We start from the raw sequence: 21,904 nt of genomic DNA on the forward strand, positions 1-21,904 counted from the left end.
AAGAACAAAGCAAAAACTGAAGGAACTAAAAAGCAGCAGACTCACAGAACCCAAGAATGGACTAACAGTTACCAAAGGGAAAGGGACTGGGGAGGAAGGGTGGGAAGGGAAGGATAAGGGGGAAAATGGGCATTACAATTAGCACACACAACGTAGGAGGGGCATGGGGAAGGCAGTATACACAGAGAAGGCAAGTAGTGACTACAGCATCTTACTGCACTGATGGACAGTGACTGTAATGGGGTGTGTGGTGGGGACTTGATAATCAGGGGAATCTAGTAACCACATGTTGCCCATGTGATTTTATATTAATGATACCAAAAAAAAAGAATGAATAGTACATGGAGAAAAATAAGCATTGTTTTGAGTTTGTTATTTTTTTAAATACTCAGTATCTAGGGCCTGAATTAAAAGCCCTAACAGCTTGGTAATGATGCATAAAATCTTGACCCAAGTAATGTTTAAAAGACTTTAAAAGCTGTTTTCCATATAATTTTGGTAATGTAATAGTGGACTTTAATTGAAAAGCTAAGTCAACCTTTATTACCAACATGCTGTGCTTGTCAATGTTACTAGCCTTTTACATAAAGTAAATCTATTAAAAATAAAATCAATGTTTAGATTTGAAGAACTGGGCTGGGCAAGTTGAGTGGATGGAACAAATGCTGTGACTTGCATGTTAACCAAAGACTGGACTTCATCTCTCCATCGTACAAGCGGGTCCTCACTCAGAAATGTCTCCCGGACCGAATTTACCATTCACACTGGTAAAGTTAGCAGCCTGTCAGAAGCTATACAAACAGAAAAAATAAGCATTTAGCTCAAATTATATGAAGTGTTAGAAGCAATACCCTGGGATATATTTTCAGTTATCGCCCAAACCTTCTTAACCCATCTAGGATCTCTTCTATTTATATGACATCTATTCTATTCTTTCCACAGTGTCACAAAGCAATAGGAATGGAGGAGAGATCAGTAATTGCCAGGACAAGGGGTGGAGTCAGGTGTCACTCCAGGGGGCTGGCACAAAGAAGCTGCTTGAGGGTGAGGGACCTGTTTCCTATTCTATTGTGATTTTCTTAATCTGGATATATTTTGACCAGGGTCCAGGCAGAAAGCAGATGGCCCAAGAGTTTATTGAGGGATCTTTTACCCTGGTAAAGGGCAGGATTGAGTGAAATTCATAGATGGGGAAGCATGTGTCTCTCGTGGCCTGAAGGGGCCATAGAGGGAGCAGTCACTGAACGGAGCTGGGAGGAGAGCTGGCGGAGAGGGTCCCAGGAGCAGCTAAGGTCCGGGGTAGGAGAATGTACCGCAGCCTGTGCAGCCCGGAAGGAAGGGGGCTGGGGATAGCAAACTGGAGGTTGCCTTCCAGTCTCTCGCTGGTGTCGCCCACTGGCCAGCCCAGCTGAAAGCCAGGGGCACAGAGGGCCAGCGGAAGCCGCCCACCCAGGCACCACACTGAGGAGAGAAGGGCGGGGACTGGATCCGGATGGACAAAGGAAGACTGTCCAGGGCAATCTGCCATTCTGAGCCTCAGCAACCCTTAAGGGATACATGCCTCAGGGAAAGTTGGCATATGTGATGATAGGAGGGAGGAGACCAGATTAGGAGATAGAAGTGAAGAGTTTCATGCTTGATGTGTCAAGTCTGAGATGCCTAGGGAACTCCAACAGTTGACACTGAGTAGGCTGTTGAAAGGTCAGGGAAGAAGTCCAGGCTAGAAAAATAAATACGAGCATCAACAGCATCCAGGACAACGGAGGAGATTGCCGAGAGAGTGCATGCGGATGGGCACAAGAGAGAAGAGGCGAGATGGGCATTCGGAGACTGGACAGAGGAAGAAGAGTCGGCCGGAGGCTGTTCATTTCCCCCGGTGCTGTGAGCTCTCTTGGCCTCTTGCCGCCACCCCCACCCGTTGCAGGTCTGCCGTTCCCCAGCTCCGGCGACCTCCTGGTTGAGCCTTCTGGGTCTCTGTGGCTCATGGGATTAGTCTCTTGGCCCATTTCTCTTTCCTGCCTTTTCTAAACGGTGCTGATTTGTTCTGGATTCTATTTATTGAATGGATTTGAGACTCTTTGGAACAATGTGAAAAATTCATGTGTTTCTTTTCCCTTATCATAGATGGAATCATATGCTGATGTAAATCTCTACCTGGATTCATGGGATGGGAGATGGAGGGAATGATATTGGGCTCCCAACACAAAAAATATAGAGGGAGAGCTCCCTGAGGCAATAAAGGAAGTCCCTGGGGCATTTTTAAGAGTAAAAATCAGCTATATCTTTGTGACTTGGGATAATTGTTACTTATGTGATTTCTAGAAAAAGTTGTGCTGACTTTCTGAAAAATTCTTTTTATTCGTGTGTTTATTCATGTTGATTATAAAAGCTTAACCATCTCAAACTGGAAAATAGGGCCATAAAGAAAAAATTTAGTTGCCTGTAATTATAATAGCCAGAGATAGGCACTAGCGATATTTTGGTGTATTTCCTTCCAGAATTTCTTTATGTTCATGTATGCATACTCCATACATGCTTAACATAGTTGAGACCATATGAGGTATAAATTTTGTTGTTTTTTCACAGAATATTATATCAGGAACATTTTTGTATCGTTAAAACACCTTTATTTTTAAAGCTACAGGATGTTTTGTTAACCATTGAGTCAAAGGGTTTGAACATTTCTAAGGCTTATATTAACATATTTCTAAAATGCATTTCAGAAAGGTGTTAATTTGTTCTTCTGAGGGAGGTTCATGAGAGTGCTTTGCTGTCATTTCACATGGCCGTCTTTAAATCCTTGCTAATTTGATTGACAAAAGCACATTTCTTCATTGTTGCTTTCATTTGCATGTCCTTGATTGCAACTCCATGTTTTTCATGTTTAAAAGTTACATGTACTTTCTCTGTGAACAATTGTTTGTTCATGTCCTTTGCCCAATTCCTATGTTAAATTGTTTTTTACTCCAGTGTGTTACATAAAATTAAATTCATTCTTAAGCATTTAGTTTAATGAGTTTTGGCAGCTCTATGTATTTATGTAACTACTACCTCAGTCAATATATAGAACACTTCCATTACCCTAAAATTCTACTCTTTTTGCTTTGTAACCAACCAGTCCCTCCCCTGACCCTCAGTTCCAGCAACCACTGATCTGCTCTCTGTCATTTTCACTGTAGTTTCACCTTTTCTAGGAGTTCTCATAAATGGAGTCATACAGTATGTAGTCTTTGTGTTTGACTACTTTCTTCACTTACCATGTTTTTAAGATTCATCCATGTTGTTACATATCTCAACATTCCATTCTTCATCATTGCTGAGTAGTATTCCATAGTATTGATATTCCACCGTTTTTGTTTATTCACTCACCAGTTGACAGAAATTTGGATTTTCATTTTGGGGTCATTTGGAAGATACTGCTAGGAACAATCATATACAAGTCTTTATGTGGACACATGTCTTCATTTCTCTTGAAAAATACCCAGTAGTAAAATTGCTGGATTGTATGGTGTGTGTTTAAATTTATAAGACACCATCAAACTGTTCTCCAAAGTAGCTGTGCCATTTTGCAATTCTACAGCGACATGCAAGAATTCCAGATGCTCCGCATGCTCACTGATGCTTAGTGCTGCAAGTCTTCTTAATTTTAGGCCTTCTAGTGGTGTGCCGAGGTACCTCATTCTGTTTTTAATTCACACTTTCCTGTGACTAATGATGCTGGGCCTCTTTTCATGTGATTATTGGCCATTATATATAATCTTTAAAAAGTATCTATATAAATCATTTGTCTTTTTTTTGGATTGTATTTTACTATTATTGGTTTGCAGGAGCTCTTTATATATTCTGAATATGAGCTCTTTGCCACATATGTATTTTTCAAATATTCCTCAATGTGATTTGCTTTTTTATTTTCTTAACTCTGTCTTTTGAAGTACAAAAGTTTTGAATTTTGATGAAGTCCATTTGTCCATATACAAAATTTTATGGGTAATTTATGGGGGAGGTCCATTTTCAGAAATGTTTGCCTAGCCCAGTATCACAAGGATTTAATCCTATATTTTCTTTTAGAAGTTTAATAATTTTAGCTCTTACATTTTCAGTCCATTTCTAGTTAATTTTTGTGTATGGTGGAGATAAGGGATAAGGTTCATTCTGTTTCTGTATAGCTTTCCAGTTATTCCACCATCATTTATTGAAAATGCTATCATTTCTCCAATGAGTTATCTTGCACCTTTGTGGAAAATCAATTTACCATAATAAGTGTGAGTAGATTTCTGGATTCCAGTCTTTTCCATGAATGCATAGTCTATTTTTACATCAATACCACACTGTCTTTATTTAGCTAAACAGTTAAGTTTTGAGTTAGGTTGTGTAAGTCCTCCAAACTTGTCTTCTATTTCAAAATTGTTTGTCTAGTCTACAGCCTGTGACTTTTTATGTATTAATTTTAGAATCAGCTTGTCAGTATGTTAAAAAACTGCTAGGATTTTGATAATACATTGAGGAGAGTTGCCACTTTAACAATATTCATTTTTCCACTTGATGAACATGGTATAACTTTCCATTTATTTAGGTCTTTAATTTCCCTAAGCAAGGTTTTGTTGTTTACAGTTCTCAGATCTTACATGTATTATATTTATTCCTAAGTATTTTTTGATGCAACTGTAAATGGAATTTTTAAGAATTTCATTTTCTGGATAGTAATTAGAAATACAATTGATTTTTGTGTATTAACTTAGAACACTATGGTCTTACTAAATTCACTGACTAATTAATTCTAATGTCTTTATTGTAGATTCCCTAGTGTTTTCTAACTACACAGTCATGTTGTCTGCAAATAAAGGCAAGTTTATATATATCTTCCTTTACAATCTGTATACCTTTTATTTCTTTTCCTTGCCTTATTTTACTGGGTAGGACATTAAATACAATGTTGCCAGAAATTGTAAGATTGGATATTCTTGCCTTGTTCCTAATCGTAGATAGCATTCCATCTTACACCATAGTATGATGTTAGCCATGGATTTCTCGTAGATGTCCTTTTTTGTGTTATAGGAGATCCTTTCTATTCCTGTTTTGCTGAAATATTTTGTCATGTATGCTGAATTTTGTCAAATGATTTCTCTGCATCTGTCTAGTCTGATGATCATGTAGTTTTTCTCCATTAATCTATTAATATAGTTCACTACATTGATTGACTTTCCAATGTTAAGCTAATATTGCATCCTGGGGCTAAACCCCACTTAGTCATGATATATTATCCCTTTTAATGTATTGTTTGATTTTTTTTTTAATAATTATTTTTTATTGAAGGGTAGTTGACGCACAGTATTACATTACATTAGTTTCAAGTGTACAACACAGTGGTAGAACATTTATATACATAATTCTAGGTTCCAGCTATCACCCTACCAAGCTGTTACAATATCTTGACTATATTCCTTATGCTATAAATTACATCCCGGTTACTTATTTATTTTACCATTGGAAGTCTGTCCTTTTTTTTTTTTTTTTTTTTGTGAGGGCATCTCTCATATTTATTGATCAAATGGTTGTTAACGACAATAAAATTCTGTATAGGGGAGTCAATGCTCAATGCACAATCATTAATCCACCCCAAGCCTAATTTTCGTCAGTCTCCAATCTTCTGAGGCATAACAAACAAGTTCTTACATGTAGAACAAATTCTTACATAATGAATAAGTTACATAGTGAACAGTACAAGGGCAGTCATCACAGAAACTTTCGGTTTTGCTCATGCATTATGAACTATAAACAGTCAGTTCAAATATGAATACTCATTTGGTTTTTATACTTGATTTATATGTGGATACCACATTTCTCTCTTTATTATTATTATTTTTAATAAAATGCTGAAGTGGTAGGTAGATACAAGATAAAGGTAGAAAACATAGTTTAGTGTTGTAAGAGAGCAAGAGAGCAAATGTAGATGATCAGGTGTGTGCCTGTAGACTATGTGTTAATCCAAGCTAGACAAGGGCAATAAAACATCCACGTATGCAGAAGATTTCTCTCAGAACAGGGGGGGTGAGGTTCTAAGCCTCACCTCTGTTGATCCCCAATTTCTCACCTGATGGCCCCCCTGCGACTGTGCCTGTCTTAGGTTGTTCCTCCCTTGAGGAATCTGACCCGTCTCTGGCTAACCAGTCATCTTCCGGGGCCATACAGGGAAATGTAAAGTTGGTAAGTGAGAGGGAAGCCTTATTGTTTGAAAAGGTTAGCTTTTTACTTCTTTGCATATTTATGCCCTGTGGCTTCTATGCCCAGCATTTGTCTTGAGGTATCTTTACCACTTGGAAGAATTATGATACTCGGTAAATTTGATATGAGGCACGAATTCTATTTAAGGGTTGTAATTAGGAAGGAAGAAGAAAAGCTATAGAAGTAGCAGGCGGAAGAAAACATGGGAAGATTGATTATTTCTTTGACATATCTTCTTGTAGAGTAACTTCAGCATATATAGGTTTTAAGCTACTACTTAAATTGCGCACACACATTAACATAATAGGAGTATAGTTACATAACCAAAGCATATCTGTAATTACCAGCCATCTCCAGTGAAACCAAGAAAACCAGTTAGGCACCTTAGGCATTTGTGAAAACTTATCTATGATATGGTGGATATTGTCCAACTGAACTTGAACAGTCTGAGAGAAATCAGACAAATTAAAACAACCCATTCCTGGGGAATGTTCACATCCCTTATGTTCTTTTAACAGTAAATAGTCTGTAGTTGTAAGACTTTGGAGCGCTATAATTTGCACTTCTCCAAATTCGTGGCTGAGTTCCAACAGTATAGATCCAGTCAAATTTGTTGTTTTACTGTATGCACAGGCCAGCTTAGATATCTCCTTCCTCATTCCCATGGCAAGTCCAGGAACTGGTGGGATGAGTGCATCTACAGCTGTAGCAGTGCGTGGATCTTTGTTGGGGTTTTTTGATGATCATCTTCTGGCATGAGTCTTCCAGAGAGTGCAGATGTTGGAAGTTCTTTTTCATATCGTATCTTAGTTCATTTTCGGGGTAGCCCAATTAGGCTTTGATCCTCTGTATAAACACAAACAGACCCTTTGCCTACACTTTTATATGCCCTTTATACCCTTGTGTAGAACTCGTTGGAGGTTACCACACAGGAACTGCCCTTTTTTTTTTTTGCTTTGTTTTTGGTATCACTAATCTACACTTATATGACGAATATTATGTTTACTAGGCTCTCCCCTATACCAGGTCTCCCCTATAAACCCCTTTACAGTCACTGTCCATCAGCATAGCAAAATGTTGTAGAATCACTACTTGCCTTCTCTGTGTTGTACAGCCCTCCCTTTTCTCCTACCCCCCCATGCATGTTAATCTTAATACCCCCCTACTTCTCCCCCCCTTATCCCTCCCTACCCACCCATCCTCCCCAGTCCCTTTCCCTTTGGTACCTCTTAGTCCATTCTTGAGTTCTGTGATTCTGGTGCTGTTTTGTTCCTTCAGTTTTTCCTTTGTTCTTATATTCCACAGATAAGTGAAATCATTTGGTATTTCTCTTTCTCCGCTTGGCTTGTTTCACTGAGCATAATACCCTCCAGCTCCATCCATGTTGCTGCAAATGATTGGATTTGCCCTTTTCTTATGGCTGAGTAGTATTCCATTGTGTATATGTACCACATCTTCTTTATCCATTCATCTATCGATGGACATTTAGGTTGCTTCCAATTCTTGGCTATTGTAAATAGTGCTGCAATAAACATAGGGGTGCATCTGTCTTTCTCAAACTTGATTGCTGCGTTCTTAGGGTAAATTCCTAGGAGTGTAATTCCTGGGTCAAATGGTAAGTCTGTTTTGAGCATTTTGATGTACCTCCATACTGCTTTCCACAATGGTTGAACTAACTTACATTCCCACCAGCAGTGTAGGAGGGTTCCCCTTTCTCCACAGCCTCGCCAACATTTGTTGTTGTTTGTCTTTTGGATGGCAGCCATCCTTACTGGTGTGAGGTGATACCTCATTGTAGTTTTAATTTGCATTTCTCTGATAATTAGCGATGTGGAGCATCTTTTCATGTGTCTGTTGGCCATCTGTATTTCTTTTTTGGAGAACTGTCTGTTCAGTTCCTCTGCCCATTTTTTAATTGGGTTATTTGTTCTTTGTTTGTTGAGGCGTGTGAGCTCCTTATATATTCTGGACGTCAAGCCTTTATCGGATGTGTCATTTTCAAATATATTCTCCCATACTGTAGGGATCCTTCTTGTTCTATTGATGGTGTCTTTTGCTGTACAGAAGCTTTTCAGCTTAATATAGTCCCACTTACTCATTTTTGCTGTTGTTTTCCTTGCCCGGGGAGATATGTTCAAGAAGAGGTCACTCATGTTTATGTCTAAGAGGTTTGTGCCTATGTTTTCTTCCAAGAGTTTAATGGTTTCATGGCTTACATTCAGGTCTTTGATCCATTTTGAGTTTACTTTTGTATATGGGGTTAGACAATGGTCCAGTTTCATTCTCCTACATGTAGCTGTCCAGTTTTGCCAGCACCACCTGTTGAAGAGACTGTCATTTCGCCATTGTATGTCCATGGCTCCTTTATCAAATATTAATTGACCATATATGTCTGGGTTAATGTCTGGATTGTCTAGTCTGTTCCATTGGTCTGTGGCTCTGCTCTTGTGCCAGTACCAAATTGTCTTGATTACTATGGCTTTATAGTAGAGCTTGAAGTTGGGGAGTGAGATCCCCCCTACTTTATTCTTCTTTCTCAGGATTGCTTTGGCTATTCGGGGTCTTTGGTGTTTCCATATGAATTTTTGAATTATTTGTTCCAGTTCATTGAAGAATGTTGCTGGTAGTTTCATAGGGATTGCATCAAATCTGTATATTGCTTTGGGCAGGATGGCCATTTTAACGATATTAATTCTTCCTAGCCACGAGCATGGGATGAGTTTCCATCTGTTAGTGTCCCCTTTAATTTCTCTTAAGAGTGACTTGTAGTTTTCAGAGTATAAGTCTTTCACTTCTTTGGTTAGGTTTATTCCTAGGTATTTTATTTTTTTTGATGCAATTGTGAATGGAGTTGTTTTCCTGATTTCTCTTTCTGTTGGTTCATTGCTAGTGTATAGGAAAGCCACAGATTTCTGTGTGTTGATTTTGTATCCTGCAACTTTCTGTATTCCGATATCAGTTCTAGTAGTTTTGGGGTGGAGTCTTTAGGGTTTTTTATGTACAGTATCATGTCATCTGCAAATAGTGACAGTTTAACTTCTTCTTTACCAATCTGGATTCCTTGTATTTCTTTGTTTTGTCTGATTGCCGTGGCTAGGACCTCCAGTACTATGTTAAATAACAGTGGAGAGAGTGGGCATCCCTGTCTAGTTCCCGATCTCAGAGGAAATGCTTTCAGCTTCTCGCTGTTCAATATAATGTTGGCTGTGGGTTTATCATAGATGGCCTTTATTATGTTGAGGTACTTGCCCTCTATTCCCATTTTGCTGAGAGTTTTTATCATGAATGGATGTTGAACTTTATCAAATGCTTTTTCAGCATCTATGGAGATGATCATGTGGTTTTTGTCTTTCTTTTTGTTGATGTGGTGGATGATGTCGATGGACTTTCGAATGTTATACCATCCTTGCATCCCTGGGATGAATCCCACTTGGTCATGGTGTATGATCCTTTTGATGTATTTTTGAATTCGGTTTGCTAATATTTTGTTGAGTATTTTTGCATCTACGTTCATCAGGGATATTGGTCTGTAGTTTTCTTTTTTGGTGGGGTCTTTGCCTGGTTTTGGTATTAGGGTGATGTTAGCTTCATAGAATGAGTTTGGGAGTATCCCCTCCTCCTCTATTTTTTGGAAAACTTTAAGGAGAATGGGTATTATGTCTTCCTGGTATGTCTGATAAAATTCCGAGGTAAATCCATCTGGCCCGGGGGTTTTGTTCTTTGGTAGTTTTTTGATTACCGCTTCAATTTCGTTGCTGGTAATTGGTCTGTTTAGATTTTCTGTTTCTTCCTAGGTCAATCTTGGAAGGTTATATTTTTCTAGGAAGTTGTCCATTTCTCCTAGGTTTCCCAGCTTGTTAGCATATAGGTTTTCATAGTATTCTCCAATAATTCTTTGCATTTCCGTGGGGTCCGTCGTGATTTTTCCTTTCTCGTTTCTGATACTGTTGATTTGTGTTGACTCTCTTTTCTTCTTAATAAGTCTGGCTAGAGGCTTATCTATTTTGTTTATTTTCTCGAAGAACCAGCTCTTCGTTTCATTGATTTTTGCTATTGTTTTATTCTTCTCAATTTTATTTATTTCTTCTCTGATCTTTATTATGTCCCTCCTTCTGCTGACCTTAGGCCTCATCTGTTCTTCTTTTTCCAATTTCGATAATTGTGACATTAGACCATTCATTTGGGATTGCTCTTCCTTTTTTAAATATGCTTGGATTGCTATATACTTTCCTCTTAAGACTGCTTTTGCTGTGTCCCACAGAAGTTGGGGCTTAGTGTTGTTGTTGTCATTTGTTTCCATATATTGCTGGATCTCCATTTTGATTTGGTCATTGATCCATTGATTATTTAGGAGCGTGTTGTTAAGCCTCCATGTGTTTGTGAGCCTCTTTGCTTTCTTTGTACAGTTTATTTCTAGTTTTATGCCTTTGTGGTCTGAAAAGTTGGTTGGTAGGATTTCAATCTTTTGGAATTTTCTGAGGCTCTTTTTGTGGCCTAGTATGTGGTCTATTCTGGAGAATGTTCCATGTGCACTTGAGAAGAATGTATATCCCGCTGCTTTTGGATGTAGAGTTCTATAGATGTCTATTAGGTCCATCTGCTCTACTGTGTTGTTCAGTGCTTCCGTGTCCTTACTTATTTTCTGCCCAGTGGATCTATCCTTTGGGGTGAGTGGTGTGTTGAAGTCTCCTAGAATGAATGCATTGCAGTCTATATCCCCCTTTAGTTCTGTTAGTATTTGTTTCACATATGCTGGTGCTCCTGTGTTGGGTGCATATATATTTAGAATGGTTATATCCTCTTGTTGGACTGAGCCCTTTATCATTATGTAGTGTCCTTCTTTATCTCTTGTTACTTTCTTTGTTTTGAAGTCTATTTTGTCTGATATTAGTACTGCAACCCCTGCTTTCTTCTCACTGTTGTTTGCTTGAAATATGTTTTTCCATCCCTTGACTTTTAGTCTGTACATGTCTTTGGGTTTGAGGTGAGTTTCTTGTAAGCAGCATATAGATGGGTCTTGCTTTTTTATCCATTCTGTTACTCTGTGTCTTTTGATTGGTGCATTCAACCCATTAACATTTAGGGTGACTATTGAAAGATATGTACTTATTGCCATTGCAGGCTTTAAATTTGTGGTTACCAAAGGTTCAAGGTTAGCCTCTTTAGTATCTTACTGCCTAACTTAGCTCACTTATTGAGCTTTTATATACACTGTCTGGAGATTCTTTTCTTCTCTCCCTTCTTGTTCCTCCTCCTCGATTCTTCATATGTTGGGTGTTTTGTGCTGTGCTCTTTTAGGAGTGCTCCCATCTAGAGCAGTCCCTGTAAGATGCTCTGTAGAGGTGGTTTGTGGGAAGCAAATTCCCTCAGCTTTTGTTTGTCTGGGAATTGTTTAATCCCACCGTCATATTTGAATGATAGTCATGCTGGATACAGTATCCTTGGTTCAAGGCCCTTCTGTTTCATTGTATTAAATATATCATGCCATTCTCTTCTGGCCTGTAGGGTTTCTGTTGAGAAATCTGACGTTAGCCTGATGGGTTTCCCTTTATAGGTGACCTTTTTCTCTCTAGCTGCCTTTAACACTCTTTCCTTGTCCTTGATCTTTGCCATTTTAATTATTATGTGTCTTGGTGTTGCCCTTCTTGGATCCTTTCTGTTGGGGGTTCTGTGTATTTCCGTCGTCTGTTCGATTACTTCCTCCCCCAGTGTGGGGAAGTTTTCAGCAATTATTTCTTCTAAGATACTTTCCATCTCTTTTCCTCTCTCTTCTTCTTCTGGGACCCCTATAATACGGATATTGTTCCTTTTGGATTGGTCACACAGTTCTCTTAATATTGTTTCATTCCTGGAGATCCTTTTGTCTCTCTCTATGTCAGCTTCTATGCGTTCCTGTTCTCTGATTTCAATTCCATCAATGGCCTCTTGCATTCTATCCATTCTGCTTATAAACCCTTCCAGAGTTTGTTTCATTTCTGCGATCTCCTTTCTGGCATCTGTGATCTCCTTCCGGACTTCATCCCATTTCTCTTGCGTATTTCTCTGCATCTCTGTCAGCATGTTTATGATTCTTATTTTGAATTCTTTTTCAGGGAGACTGGTTAGGTCTGTCTCCTTCTCTGGTGTTGTCTCTGTGATCTTTGTCTGCCTGTAGCTTTGCCTTTTCATGGTGATAGGAATAGTGTGCAGAACTGGGACGAGTGACGGCTGGAAGGACTTCCTTTCTTGTTGGTTTGTGGCCCTCCTCTCCTGGGAGAACAGCGACCTCTTGTGGCTTGTGCTGCGCAGCTGCGTGCAGACAGGGCTTCTGCTTCCTGCCCGGCTGCTATGGAGTTAATCTCCGCTGTTGCTGTGGGCGTGGCCTGGCTCGGGCAGCTACTCCAAAATGGTGGAGTCGCGTTGGAGCAGGAGCTGCTGGGAGGCTATTTATCTCTGTAAGGGGCCTCCCTGCTCCCTGCAGCCCAGGGGTTAGGGTGCCCAGAGATCCCAGATTCCCTACCTCTGGATTAAGTGACCCGCCCTGCCCCTTTAAGACTTCCAAAAAGCACCCGCCAAAACAAAACAACGACCACCAAAAAAAAAAAAGAAAAAAAATTTTTTAATTAAAAAAAGAAAAAAGGTGGTCGTTTTTCTTTATTCTCCGGTGCCAGCCTCAGGCCTCTGCTCACCAGTCTTGCTGCCCTGTTTCCCTAGTATTGGGGTCCCTATCCCTTTAAGACTTCCAAAAAGTGCTCGCCAAAACAAAACAGCAAAAAAGCAAAAAAAAAAATGGTCACGCGCTTTTCTTATGTCCTCTGTCGCCCAGCCTCCAGTGCCTGCTCACTGTTCTTGCTGCCCTGTTTTCCTAGTATCGAGCGCCCTGCACTCTGGCTCGGATGGCGGGGGCTGGGTGTTCGGCAGTCCTGGGCTCCGTCTCCCTCCCGCTCTGCCTGCTCTTCTCCCGCCGGGAGCTGGGGGAAGGGGCGCTCGGCTCCCGCGGGGCCGGGGCTTGTATCTTACCCCCTTCGCGAGGCGCTGAGTTCTCTCAGGTGCGGATGTGGTCTGGATATTGTCCTGTGGTCTTTATTCTAGGAAGGGTTGTCTTTGTTATATTTTCATAGATATATGTTGTTTTGGGAGGAGATTTCCGCTGCTCTACTCACGCCGCCATCTTCCGCCCCTCCCTCTGTATTGTTTGATTTTACTTGTTAAAATTTTTGCTAAGAATATTTTTTATATCTCTTCATGAGTGATATTTATTTAAAGGACATTAGTATGTAAAGTAGTTATTGATATGTTTGGATTTGGGTTTCCCAGTTTTTCCCTCCCCTTGTCCTCTATTTATTTTTTGTCTGTTTGTTCTTAATTTCCAGCCTTCTTTTTAGATTATTTGAATATTGTTTTATTTCTTATTGTCTTTTTGCTATACTTTTTAGCTAAATTTTTTATGGTTGCTCTGGTGATTATAGTATACATCTTTACTGTTCCTAGTCTACATATTGTTAATATTATACCACTTCACATAAAATGTAGAACCTATGTAAGCATATAGGTATTTATCCTGCCCCCACCACATGTCCTTATACTATCAGTATTTTATGTATTATATCTACCTATGATATAAACCACACAATGTTATTTTTTAATAATAACATTGATAGTATGGTTATTTGCTTTAAATAACCATAAATAAATAAAGGAGGAAAAGGAAAAAAAATGTATTTACCATTTCTGATACTCTCTTCATTCTTTTCTGAAGAGTCAAGGTTTCCATCTGCTATCATTTTCCTTCAGCTAAAGAACTTCCTTTATTGAGGTACATTGTGCTAAAGATGGGTTCCCTTATCTTTCTTTTATTTAGAAATGTCTTCATTTCTTCTTCATTGTCAAAGGATATTTTCTAGGAAAATTCTTGTAACCTTGTTCTTTTAGCAATTAATGATATTGTTCCATTGCTTTTGGCTTCCATTATTTTGGATGAGAAGTCATCTGTTAATTGTGGTCCTGGATATGAGTAATTTTTCTTTTATTGAATTCAAGATTTACCCTTTGAATTTGACTTTCAGCTTTGTAACTGATGTGCCTTTGCATAGCCTTTTTCGTGAGTATCTTGCTTGGTGTTGAGCATCTTGTCTGTAAATGTGTATCTCTAATCTAATTTGGGGAAATTTTGGACGTTATGTCTTTTTTTTCTGCTCCATTCTTTCCTCTCCTATGACTCCAGTTATATGTACATCAGACTAGTACTATGTTTTTGAGGCTCTGTTCATTTTATAAATATATATGTATTCCGTGTTCTTCATATCGTTTCTGTTGATTTATTTAAGTTCACTTGCTTTTTTCTCTATCCTTCCCATTATTTTGTTAATTCTATCAAGTGATTTTTTAAAAAATTCAAATAGTATTTTTTCATTGTAAAATTTCCATTTTTTTAATTATGTCCATTCTCTGCTGAGATTTTATCTTTTGATTCATCATATGCACATTTTCATTTATTTCATTGATATTACCCATAATCATTGCTGTTAAAAGCTTTTTCTGTTAATGCCAACATTCGGGTTACTTGGGGTTCATCCCATTTTCCTGCTTTTTCATATGTCCTATAATTTTAGATTCTATATTGGACATTTTGCATGTTAAATTGTGGAGACTCTAAATTCTGTTCTTTCTTTTTTTTTCAGCAAATGTTTTTTGTTTCAGCGAATTTGTTTTAGTAGGCAATTCTGTTGGTTGGACTCAATCTGCATACTATATTTCTTGGGTTGTCAGCTCTGATCTTTGTTCATATTTTTTGTGTTTAGCTAAGCTATTTTGAGTAGGTTCTGAGCATGTGAGATTCAGGAGCAAGTCAGAAATGGCAATCCCTCTGGCTCTTTCTATTCCAGGATTTTCTATTTCTCTCTAGGGGCTGTGGTTTACTTGGGTTTGTTCTTCTAGTTTTCCAGGCCATAAAGGCTTCATTATTTTTGCACTGCTGCCCTTGCCATCCTCATGCTGAAGTGCTTTGTCCTAGTCTAAAAGCACTGAAAATATTCCTTACAACTCCATTCTTCTCAACATGAATTCCCCACCAGAGTTTGATCACTTCTGCTCCCTCTCTAGTGCTCTTAGGAAGTTACTTGTGGTATTATGCCCAGAGTTGACTGTGACTATCTGCAGGAGGGTTGGTCTAGTCAGATTTTACTCCACCATTACTGGAAGAGGTCAAGTTTTAGTATTTTCATATTAATTCACATAAGCATTAAACGTTTTAAGAATATTAATGATTTGTTGTATATATTTATGATAGATAACTTTGTGAGTCTGTTGTTTGGCCCTTAAATTTTGTTTTAATATTTCTGAGATTTAGAGATTTTTTTATTTTGTTGTAATAAAATAGTTAAGTTTGATTTTGTCCCTTAGTTTTGCTTAAAAATCCATTCTTATTCAAATACCAAGTGAATAACCCTGAAAATGACAAGGCACTCTTAAGAGAAGTTAAAGAGGACACTAATAAATAAAAATTCATCTCATGCTCTTAGGTAGGAAGAATTAATATTGTCAAAATGACCATCCTGCCCAAAACAATCTACAGATTCAATACAATCCCTATCAATATACCAACAGCATTCTTCAACAAACTGGAACAAATAGTTCTAAAATTCATATGGAACCACAAAAGACCCTGAATAACCAAAGCAATCCTGAGAAGGAAGAATAAAGCAGGGGTATCTCGCTTCCCAACTTCAAGCTCTACTACAAAGCCACAGAAATCAAGACAATTTGGTACTGGCACAAGAACAGAACCATAGACAAGTAGAATGGAATAGAGAGTCCATATATTAACCCAAGCTTATATGGTCAATGGTCAATTAATATACGATAAGGAGCCATGGATATACAATGGAGAAATGACAGCCTCTTCAACAGCTGGTGTTGGCAAAACTGGACAATTACATGTAAGAGAATGAAACTGGATTACTGTATAACTCCATACAAAGAAGTAGGATCAAAGACCTGAATGTAAGTCATGAAACCATAAAACTCTTAGAAGAAAACATAGGCAAAACTCTCTTGAACATAAACATAAGCAACTTCTTTATGAACATATCTCTCCGGGCAAGTGAAACAAAAGCAAAAATGAACAAATGGGACTATACAAAACTAAAAAGCTTCTGTAGAGCAAAGGACACCATCAGTAGAACAAAAAGGCATCCTATAGTATGGGAGAATATATTTGTAAAGGACATATCCAATAAGGGGTTGACATCCAAAATATATAAAGAGCTCACATGCCTCAACAATCAAAAAGCAAATAATCCAATTAAAAATGGGCAGAGGATCTGAACAGACACTTCTCCAAAGAAGAAATTCAGGTGGCCAACAGGCACATGAAAAGATGCTCCACATTGCTGGTCATCAGAGAAATGCAAAATAAAACCACAATGAGATATCACCTCATACCAGTAAGGATTGCCACCATCCAAAAGACAAACAACAACAAATGTTGGCAAGGATGTGAAGAAAGGGGAACCCTCCTACACTGCTGGTGGGAATGTAAATTAGTTGAACCATTATGGAAAGAAGTGTGGAGGTTCCTCAAGAAACTAAAAAAAGAAATACCATTTGACCCAGGAATTCCACTCCTAGGAATTTACCCTAAGAATGCAGCAGCCCAGTTTGAAAAAGACTTATGCACCCCTATGTTTATCGCAGCACTATTTACAATAGCCAAGAAATGGAAGCAACCTAAGTGTCCATGAGTAGATGAATGGATAAAGAAGAGGTGGTACATACACACAATGGAACACTACTCAGCTATAAGAAGAAAACAAATCCTACCATTTGCAACAACATGGATGGAGCTAGAGGGTATTATTCTCAGTGAAATAAGCCAGGCAGAGAAAGACAAGTACCAAATGATTTCACTCATCTGTGGAGTATAAGAACAAAGAAAAAAACTGAAGGAGCAAAACAGCAGCAGACTCACAGAACCCAAGAATGGACTAACAGTTACCAAAGGGAAAGGGGAGGGTGGGTGGGAAGGGAGGGACAAGGGAAATAAGGGGTATTACGATTAGTGCACATAATGTAGGGGGGTCACAGGGAAGGCAGTATAGCACAGAGAAGACAAGTAGTGACTCTATAGCATCTTACTACACTGATGGACAGTGACTATAATGGGGTATGTGGAGGGGACTTGATAATGGGGGGAATCTAGTAACCATAATGTTGCTCATGTAATTGGATATTAATGATACCAAAATTTAAAAAATGTACCAAATGAATATATACCTGGATTTTTTTTTTTTTTAGTGGTGCTATTTTTTACATTTAACCCTTTAATTCATTTTGAATTTATTTTACTATGAAATGAAGATCTAATTTCGTACTTTTTGCAAAAAGCAAGGTAATTTCCTAAACAAAATATATATGAAGCTGATTCTATTTTTAGTAATAGTGACAGTGTTTCCACTATAGAAAATTAAAATCTAACTTGCTGAAATTTAAGGTGAAAATATGTAGATTAACAAATTTATTAAAATTCAGGTAAAGTTTGGGGACGAAAGGCTGAGTATGAAATATGAAACTTTGTTCTGTATGTGAATGGCAGTGCATTAAACCACTGTCACAGTCTACGTAGTAGATGTTGCCATATATGCCGAGTGAAATCAATCAGTCCCTTTCTTTCCTTCTCTTGACCATATACATGGTGCTAATAGCAGATGTAATAACAATTTATCAAATATTAGCTGCTATAATCATAATCATAAAGTGCTATACAAGTGTTAATACTATTAATACTTAGTGACAAATGCTGTAAAGGAAGGAGATAGTGCTTTGAGACAGGCTAATAGGGCAAATAGCTCTGGTTATGGAAATCGGGGAAGGCTCCTTGAAGAAAGTAATGATTAAGTTGAGACTTGGAAAAGCAGTAGAATTAACTACCTAAAGTACGGGAAGTAAGTAATGATGGGGAATGTGCAATTGGCAAAGGAAGCAGTAACTGTAAGGGACCCAGGGCAAGGGGGAGCACAACCGTTTTGAAGCTAAAGGACCAGTATGGCTACAGGTAAGAGCAAGGGGCTGCACGTATGAGATGAGCTTGAGATGGGGGCAAGGCCAGAATGTGCCGAAGGATTTTAGTTTTTATCCTAAGAGTGGGAAGTCATGGAAACATTGTAAGCAGGAGAGTAATGTGATCATGTTTGTATTTCAAAAAGAGCAGGCTGATTAAAGTATGAAAATGTATTAGAGGAAGGCAGGAGTAGAGACAAGGAGACCAATTCGGAGATTATTGCAATGATTGAACTGAGAAAAGATGGGAGCTTGGCAGCACGTGTGGATGCCTGAAGGGGTGGGTGGCTGACTGGATGGGTGCATATGTAACCGGAGTAGAGCTGACGACTCATCGACCATCATCTTAAAGCAACTAAATTTTGTTTCTCATTGTTCCTTTAAATTTGCTCAATTGGATTAGTTCTTTTGCCCCTGAATAATAACACTGAGCAGACCTTGATTTTTCTGGTTTTGTCGTGGATCATACAAAGAGCCTCAGCTTAGTGGTTGCAATAGCCGGTCTCACATTGTAGTCGAAGCTGTAGACTAGATTTAAATGGGATTGTGTTCCCTCACCCAGGTAGGGCCTGTTGCCGTAAGGTCAGAATAAGGGGGGGCGCAGGTGGCTTCTTCTCCCTTTCTGCACTTTGCACTTCTCTTCCTTCCTCACTCTGCTAACTGGGCTCCTGACCCCTCCAGGAGCTGGGGCGCACGGAGGAAGGAGAGAAGGCAGGGGCTGGAAACAGCCTCTCTGGGCTCTCAAGTGTCTGAAGGTGTTCCTTTCATGGAACCTTTGTGGGCCTCTTGGGTTTCATTTGGGTCTCACACCCCTGGCTCTTTGATGAGAGAAGTGCATCTCTACCTCAGCTGACTGCTCGTTCCTTCCTCAGCCCCAGGGAATCTGGAAATGTAGGGGGAACACCTTCTCCCTCTGGGCCTGTTCATTACTCCAGGTGGCCTTCTTGGGCAGGAACCGAGGTGACCCCATGTGTTTGTGTGGGCACACACGCAGGCTTGCATGCTCTGTCATGGCCCACATCTGATCCACATGAGACCACTTCTTTCAGCCACCAGATTTTAGCAATCAAAACAGGCTAGCCTATCTCATTCCACTGGCATCTCATATGTGTTGTTTAAGGATCTCAGCCCAAATACTTTGTACCATGATTACAGAAGCATGAGTAATGCTTAATATGTGAGCAATGAGACAGTGGGGAAGGGTGTGTGATTGAACATTTGCTGGTGATCTGGTAGTGCAATAGGGGCTTTTTGACTTGCTATCTCTAATCCTTACAGCAACCCTCCTGCCTTGCCAATGGGTTTCAGCCCTGGCAAGTTCACTATGGATTCAGTGTGACCAAAGAAATGACAGTAGAACATTCTTGGAGTGAAAGGGTTATACCCAACTTTATTTCCATGGTAGCAGGTCAATCACTAAAGTCCAGTTCACTCGGAGCGAGTCTGCACACAGCAAGCCTGTCTCTGCCTCTGGGCCTCTCTGCCAGCACAGCCGTCCTCTGGGCCTCTGTCCTTGGTGCTGCCACCACTCCAGCCTCTGCTCTGCTCTCCTGCAGCCTTGCAGCCCTGCCACTGTGTTGCCCAGAGCACTGGGTGGAGCTCTTTATATACAGTCAGTAGCAACGTATTGCCCACACGTGTGTAGTGAGCTAGCCAACCAGACCAGGTGAGAATCCTGGCCACAGGAACTTTCATTTTATCCACACCTCCTGGTATGTATTACTATTCCCATTTTACAGATGAGAAAAGTAGAGAATCAGAATAGTAAGCAACTTCTCTGAGTAAGAAGTGAAGGAGCAGGCACTTGTACTCTGGTTTTTCTGAATCCCAAACCTATGCTCACATGAGGTCACTCCTGCTGGCATTTTGTAGTTCTGGAATTATTGGTCCCTCTGTCATGGGACCATGTTAACTTTGGCAATTGGTTTTTTGAACACTTTTCCAATTACTGATTCTTGCCAAGATTTAAAATCTATACTAGTTTTCTATTGCTACCGTAACAAATTCCCACAAGCCTAGTGGCTTAAAGTGACACAAATGTATTCTTTAGTAGGTTAGAAGCCCAACACGGCTCTCCCTGAACTAAATTCAAGGTGTCAGCAGGTCTGTGTTCCTTCTGGAGGCTGCAGGGGAGAATCCATGTCTTGCCTTTTCTGGCTGTTGAGACTCCCTGCATTTCCTGGCTTGTGGCCCCACCCTACATGTTCAAAGTCACCAGTGTCAGATCTCTTTGGGCCTTGTCCTGTCAACACATCTTTTTCTGGTTGCAGGTGGGAGAAATTCTCTGATTTGAAGAACTTCTGTGATGAGACTGGGCCCACCTGGGTAACCCAGGCTCCTCTGGCATCTCAAGGCCCATTCCCTTAACCACACCAGCAGAGTCCTTTCGACACGTGAGGCCCATGTTCACAGATCCCACGGATTAGTGTATATGGGCACCTTGAGGGCCTGTACTCTACCTACCACAGGAATTGAGCTCTTCAAATAATGAATCATTTGTCTCTTCCTCCAGTACGTGCCACTGCTAATGGAATGTGGAGACCTGGTGATGGATAATCAGTTTGATTTTTCCTTGCTTTTTATAAATCTGTTTGTAGAACTGTTTTACTGAAATTATTTTGTTTACCTTAGATTTGAAACCTCATATAAATTCATTGCTGCCATTTTCAATTCAATATTAAACAATCTAATCCACAAAATGTTATAGAAAAAGTGTTTAAAATTAACGTCTTTGCTTTTTTAAATCCAGACTTGGACTTAAAACCACCACTAAAGTCAAATGGAAGCAATTTCTAACATCATTATATGAGCCTCAGTGGCTGGAAGTTAACAATAAAATTCCCCTGACAAAAAGAAATAGGTATGTAAAAAAAAAGCAACTAAGCTTTAGTTATACATATTGTAATTTGTAAAAGGTTAGAGGAAATCTGAGATACTTTTTCTTCATTTTTTAAATGACAAACTAGTCTTCATTGAATAATCATGAACTTTCACATAGTGATTTACAGTTTATAATTTATTTTGTTTACATTTTTCTTATTTAAAATTGCTTTAAACTCTACGGTAAATATAATTATTTTTCCGATTTTCTAGATGAGAAATAAGACTATAAGGGGTTCTAACTAGGTCGTATGTTTAGCGAGTGGTGGAGGCAGAAATGGAGCTGCGTGCCCTGGGCATGCGTGCCGGCACTGCTGACATCGCTCCTGGGGCTTCTAGTGCATTCTTGTAAAACTGCATATAATAAACATGTACTTGTTAAGTGTTCTAGGAAAGGAATATAGATTTCCTAACCACTCTCTGCATGGTGCAGGTATTGTGGGTCATGGGGATTGTTTGCCTTCAATGCCATTTGTTTCTGTTTTCATCCTAATGTCTGTTATAACTTCAGATTTGTATTATCACATCAATTGTGGTGGGGACACCAAAATGTAAAAAAATGTACTTAATAATATGACATTTTAGAATTTATACTTTTGCTCTAAGAAGTGTTTTGTTTATGTTGATGTGCATCCTGTATTTATATGGGGCAATAATTGCCCCACATAAATCTTAAACTAAAAACAGGCTTTGTAATCTCGGTCTGTTCACTGATAACACTATGCTCTATTGTAAAGCAAAATAAACCACAGAGTTAATTCCCTGT

General features: G+C 39.2%; 1 protein-coding gene across 1 annotated transcript in view; it reads left to right on the forward strand.

The window, feature by feature from the left end:
- EFCAB6 (EF-hand calcium binding domain 6) overlaps nucleotides 1–21,904 on the forward strand; it is a 209,668-nt gene that overhangs the window by 64,667 nt on the left and 123,097 nt on the right. Inside the window, 1 exon segment of the mRNA XM_057508338.1 lies at nucleotides 21,008–21,118. Coding sequence (XP_057364321.1) covers nucleotides 21,008–21,118 — 111 coding nt within the window.

The sequence above is a fragment of the Manis pentadactyla genome, chromosome 10, assembly GCF_030020395.1.
Source record: "Manis pentadactyla isolate mManPen7 chromosome 10, mManPen7.hap1, whole genome shotgun sequence".
NCBI lineage: Eukaryota > Metazoa > Chordata > Mammalia > Pholidota > Manidae > Manis > Manis pentadactyla.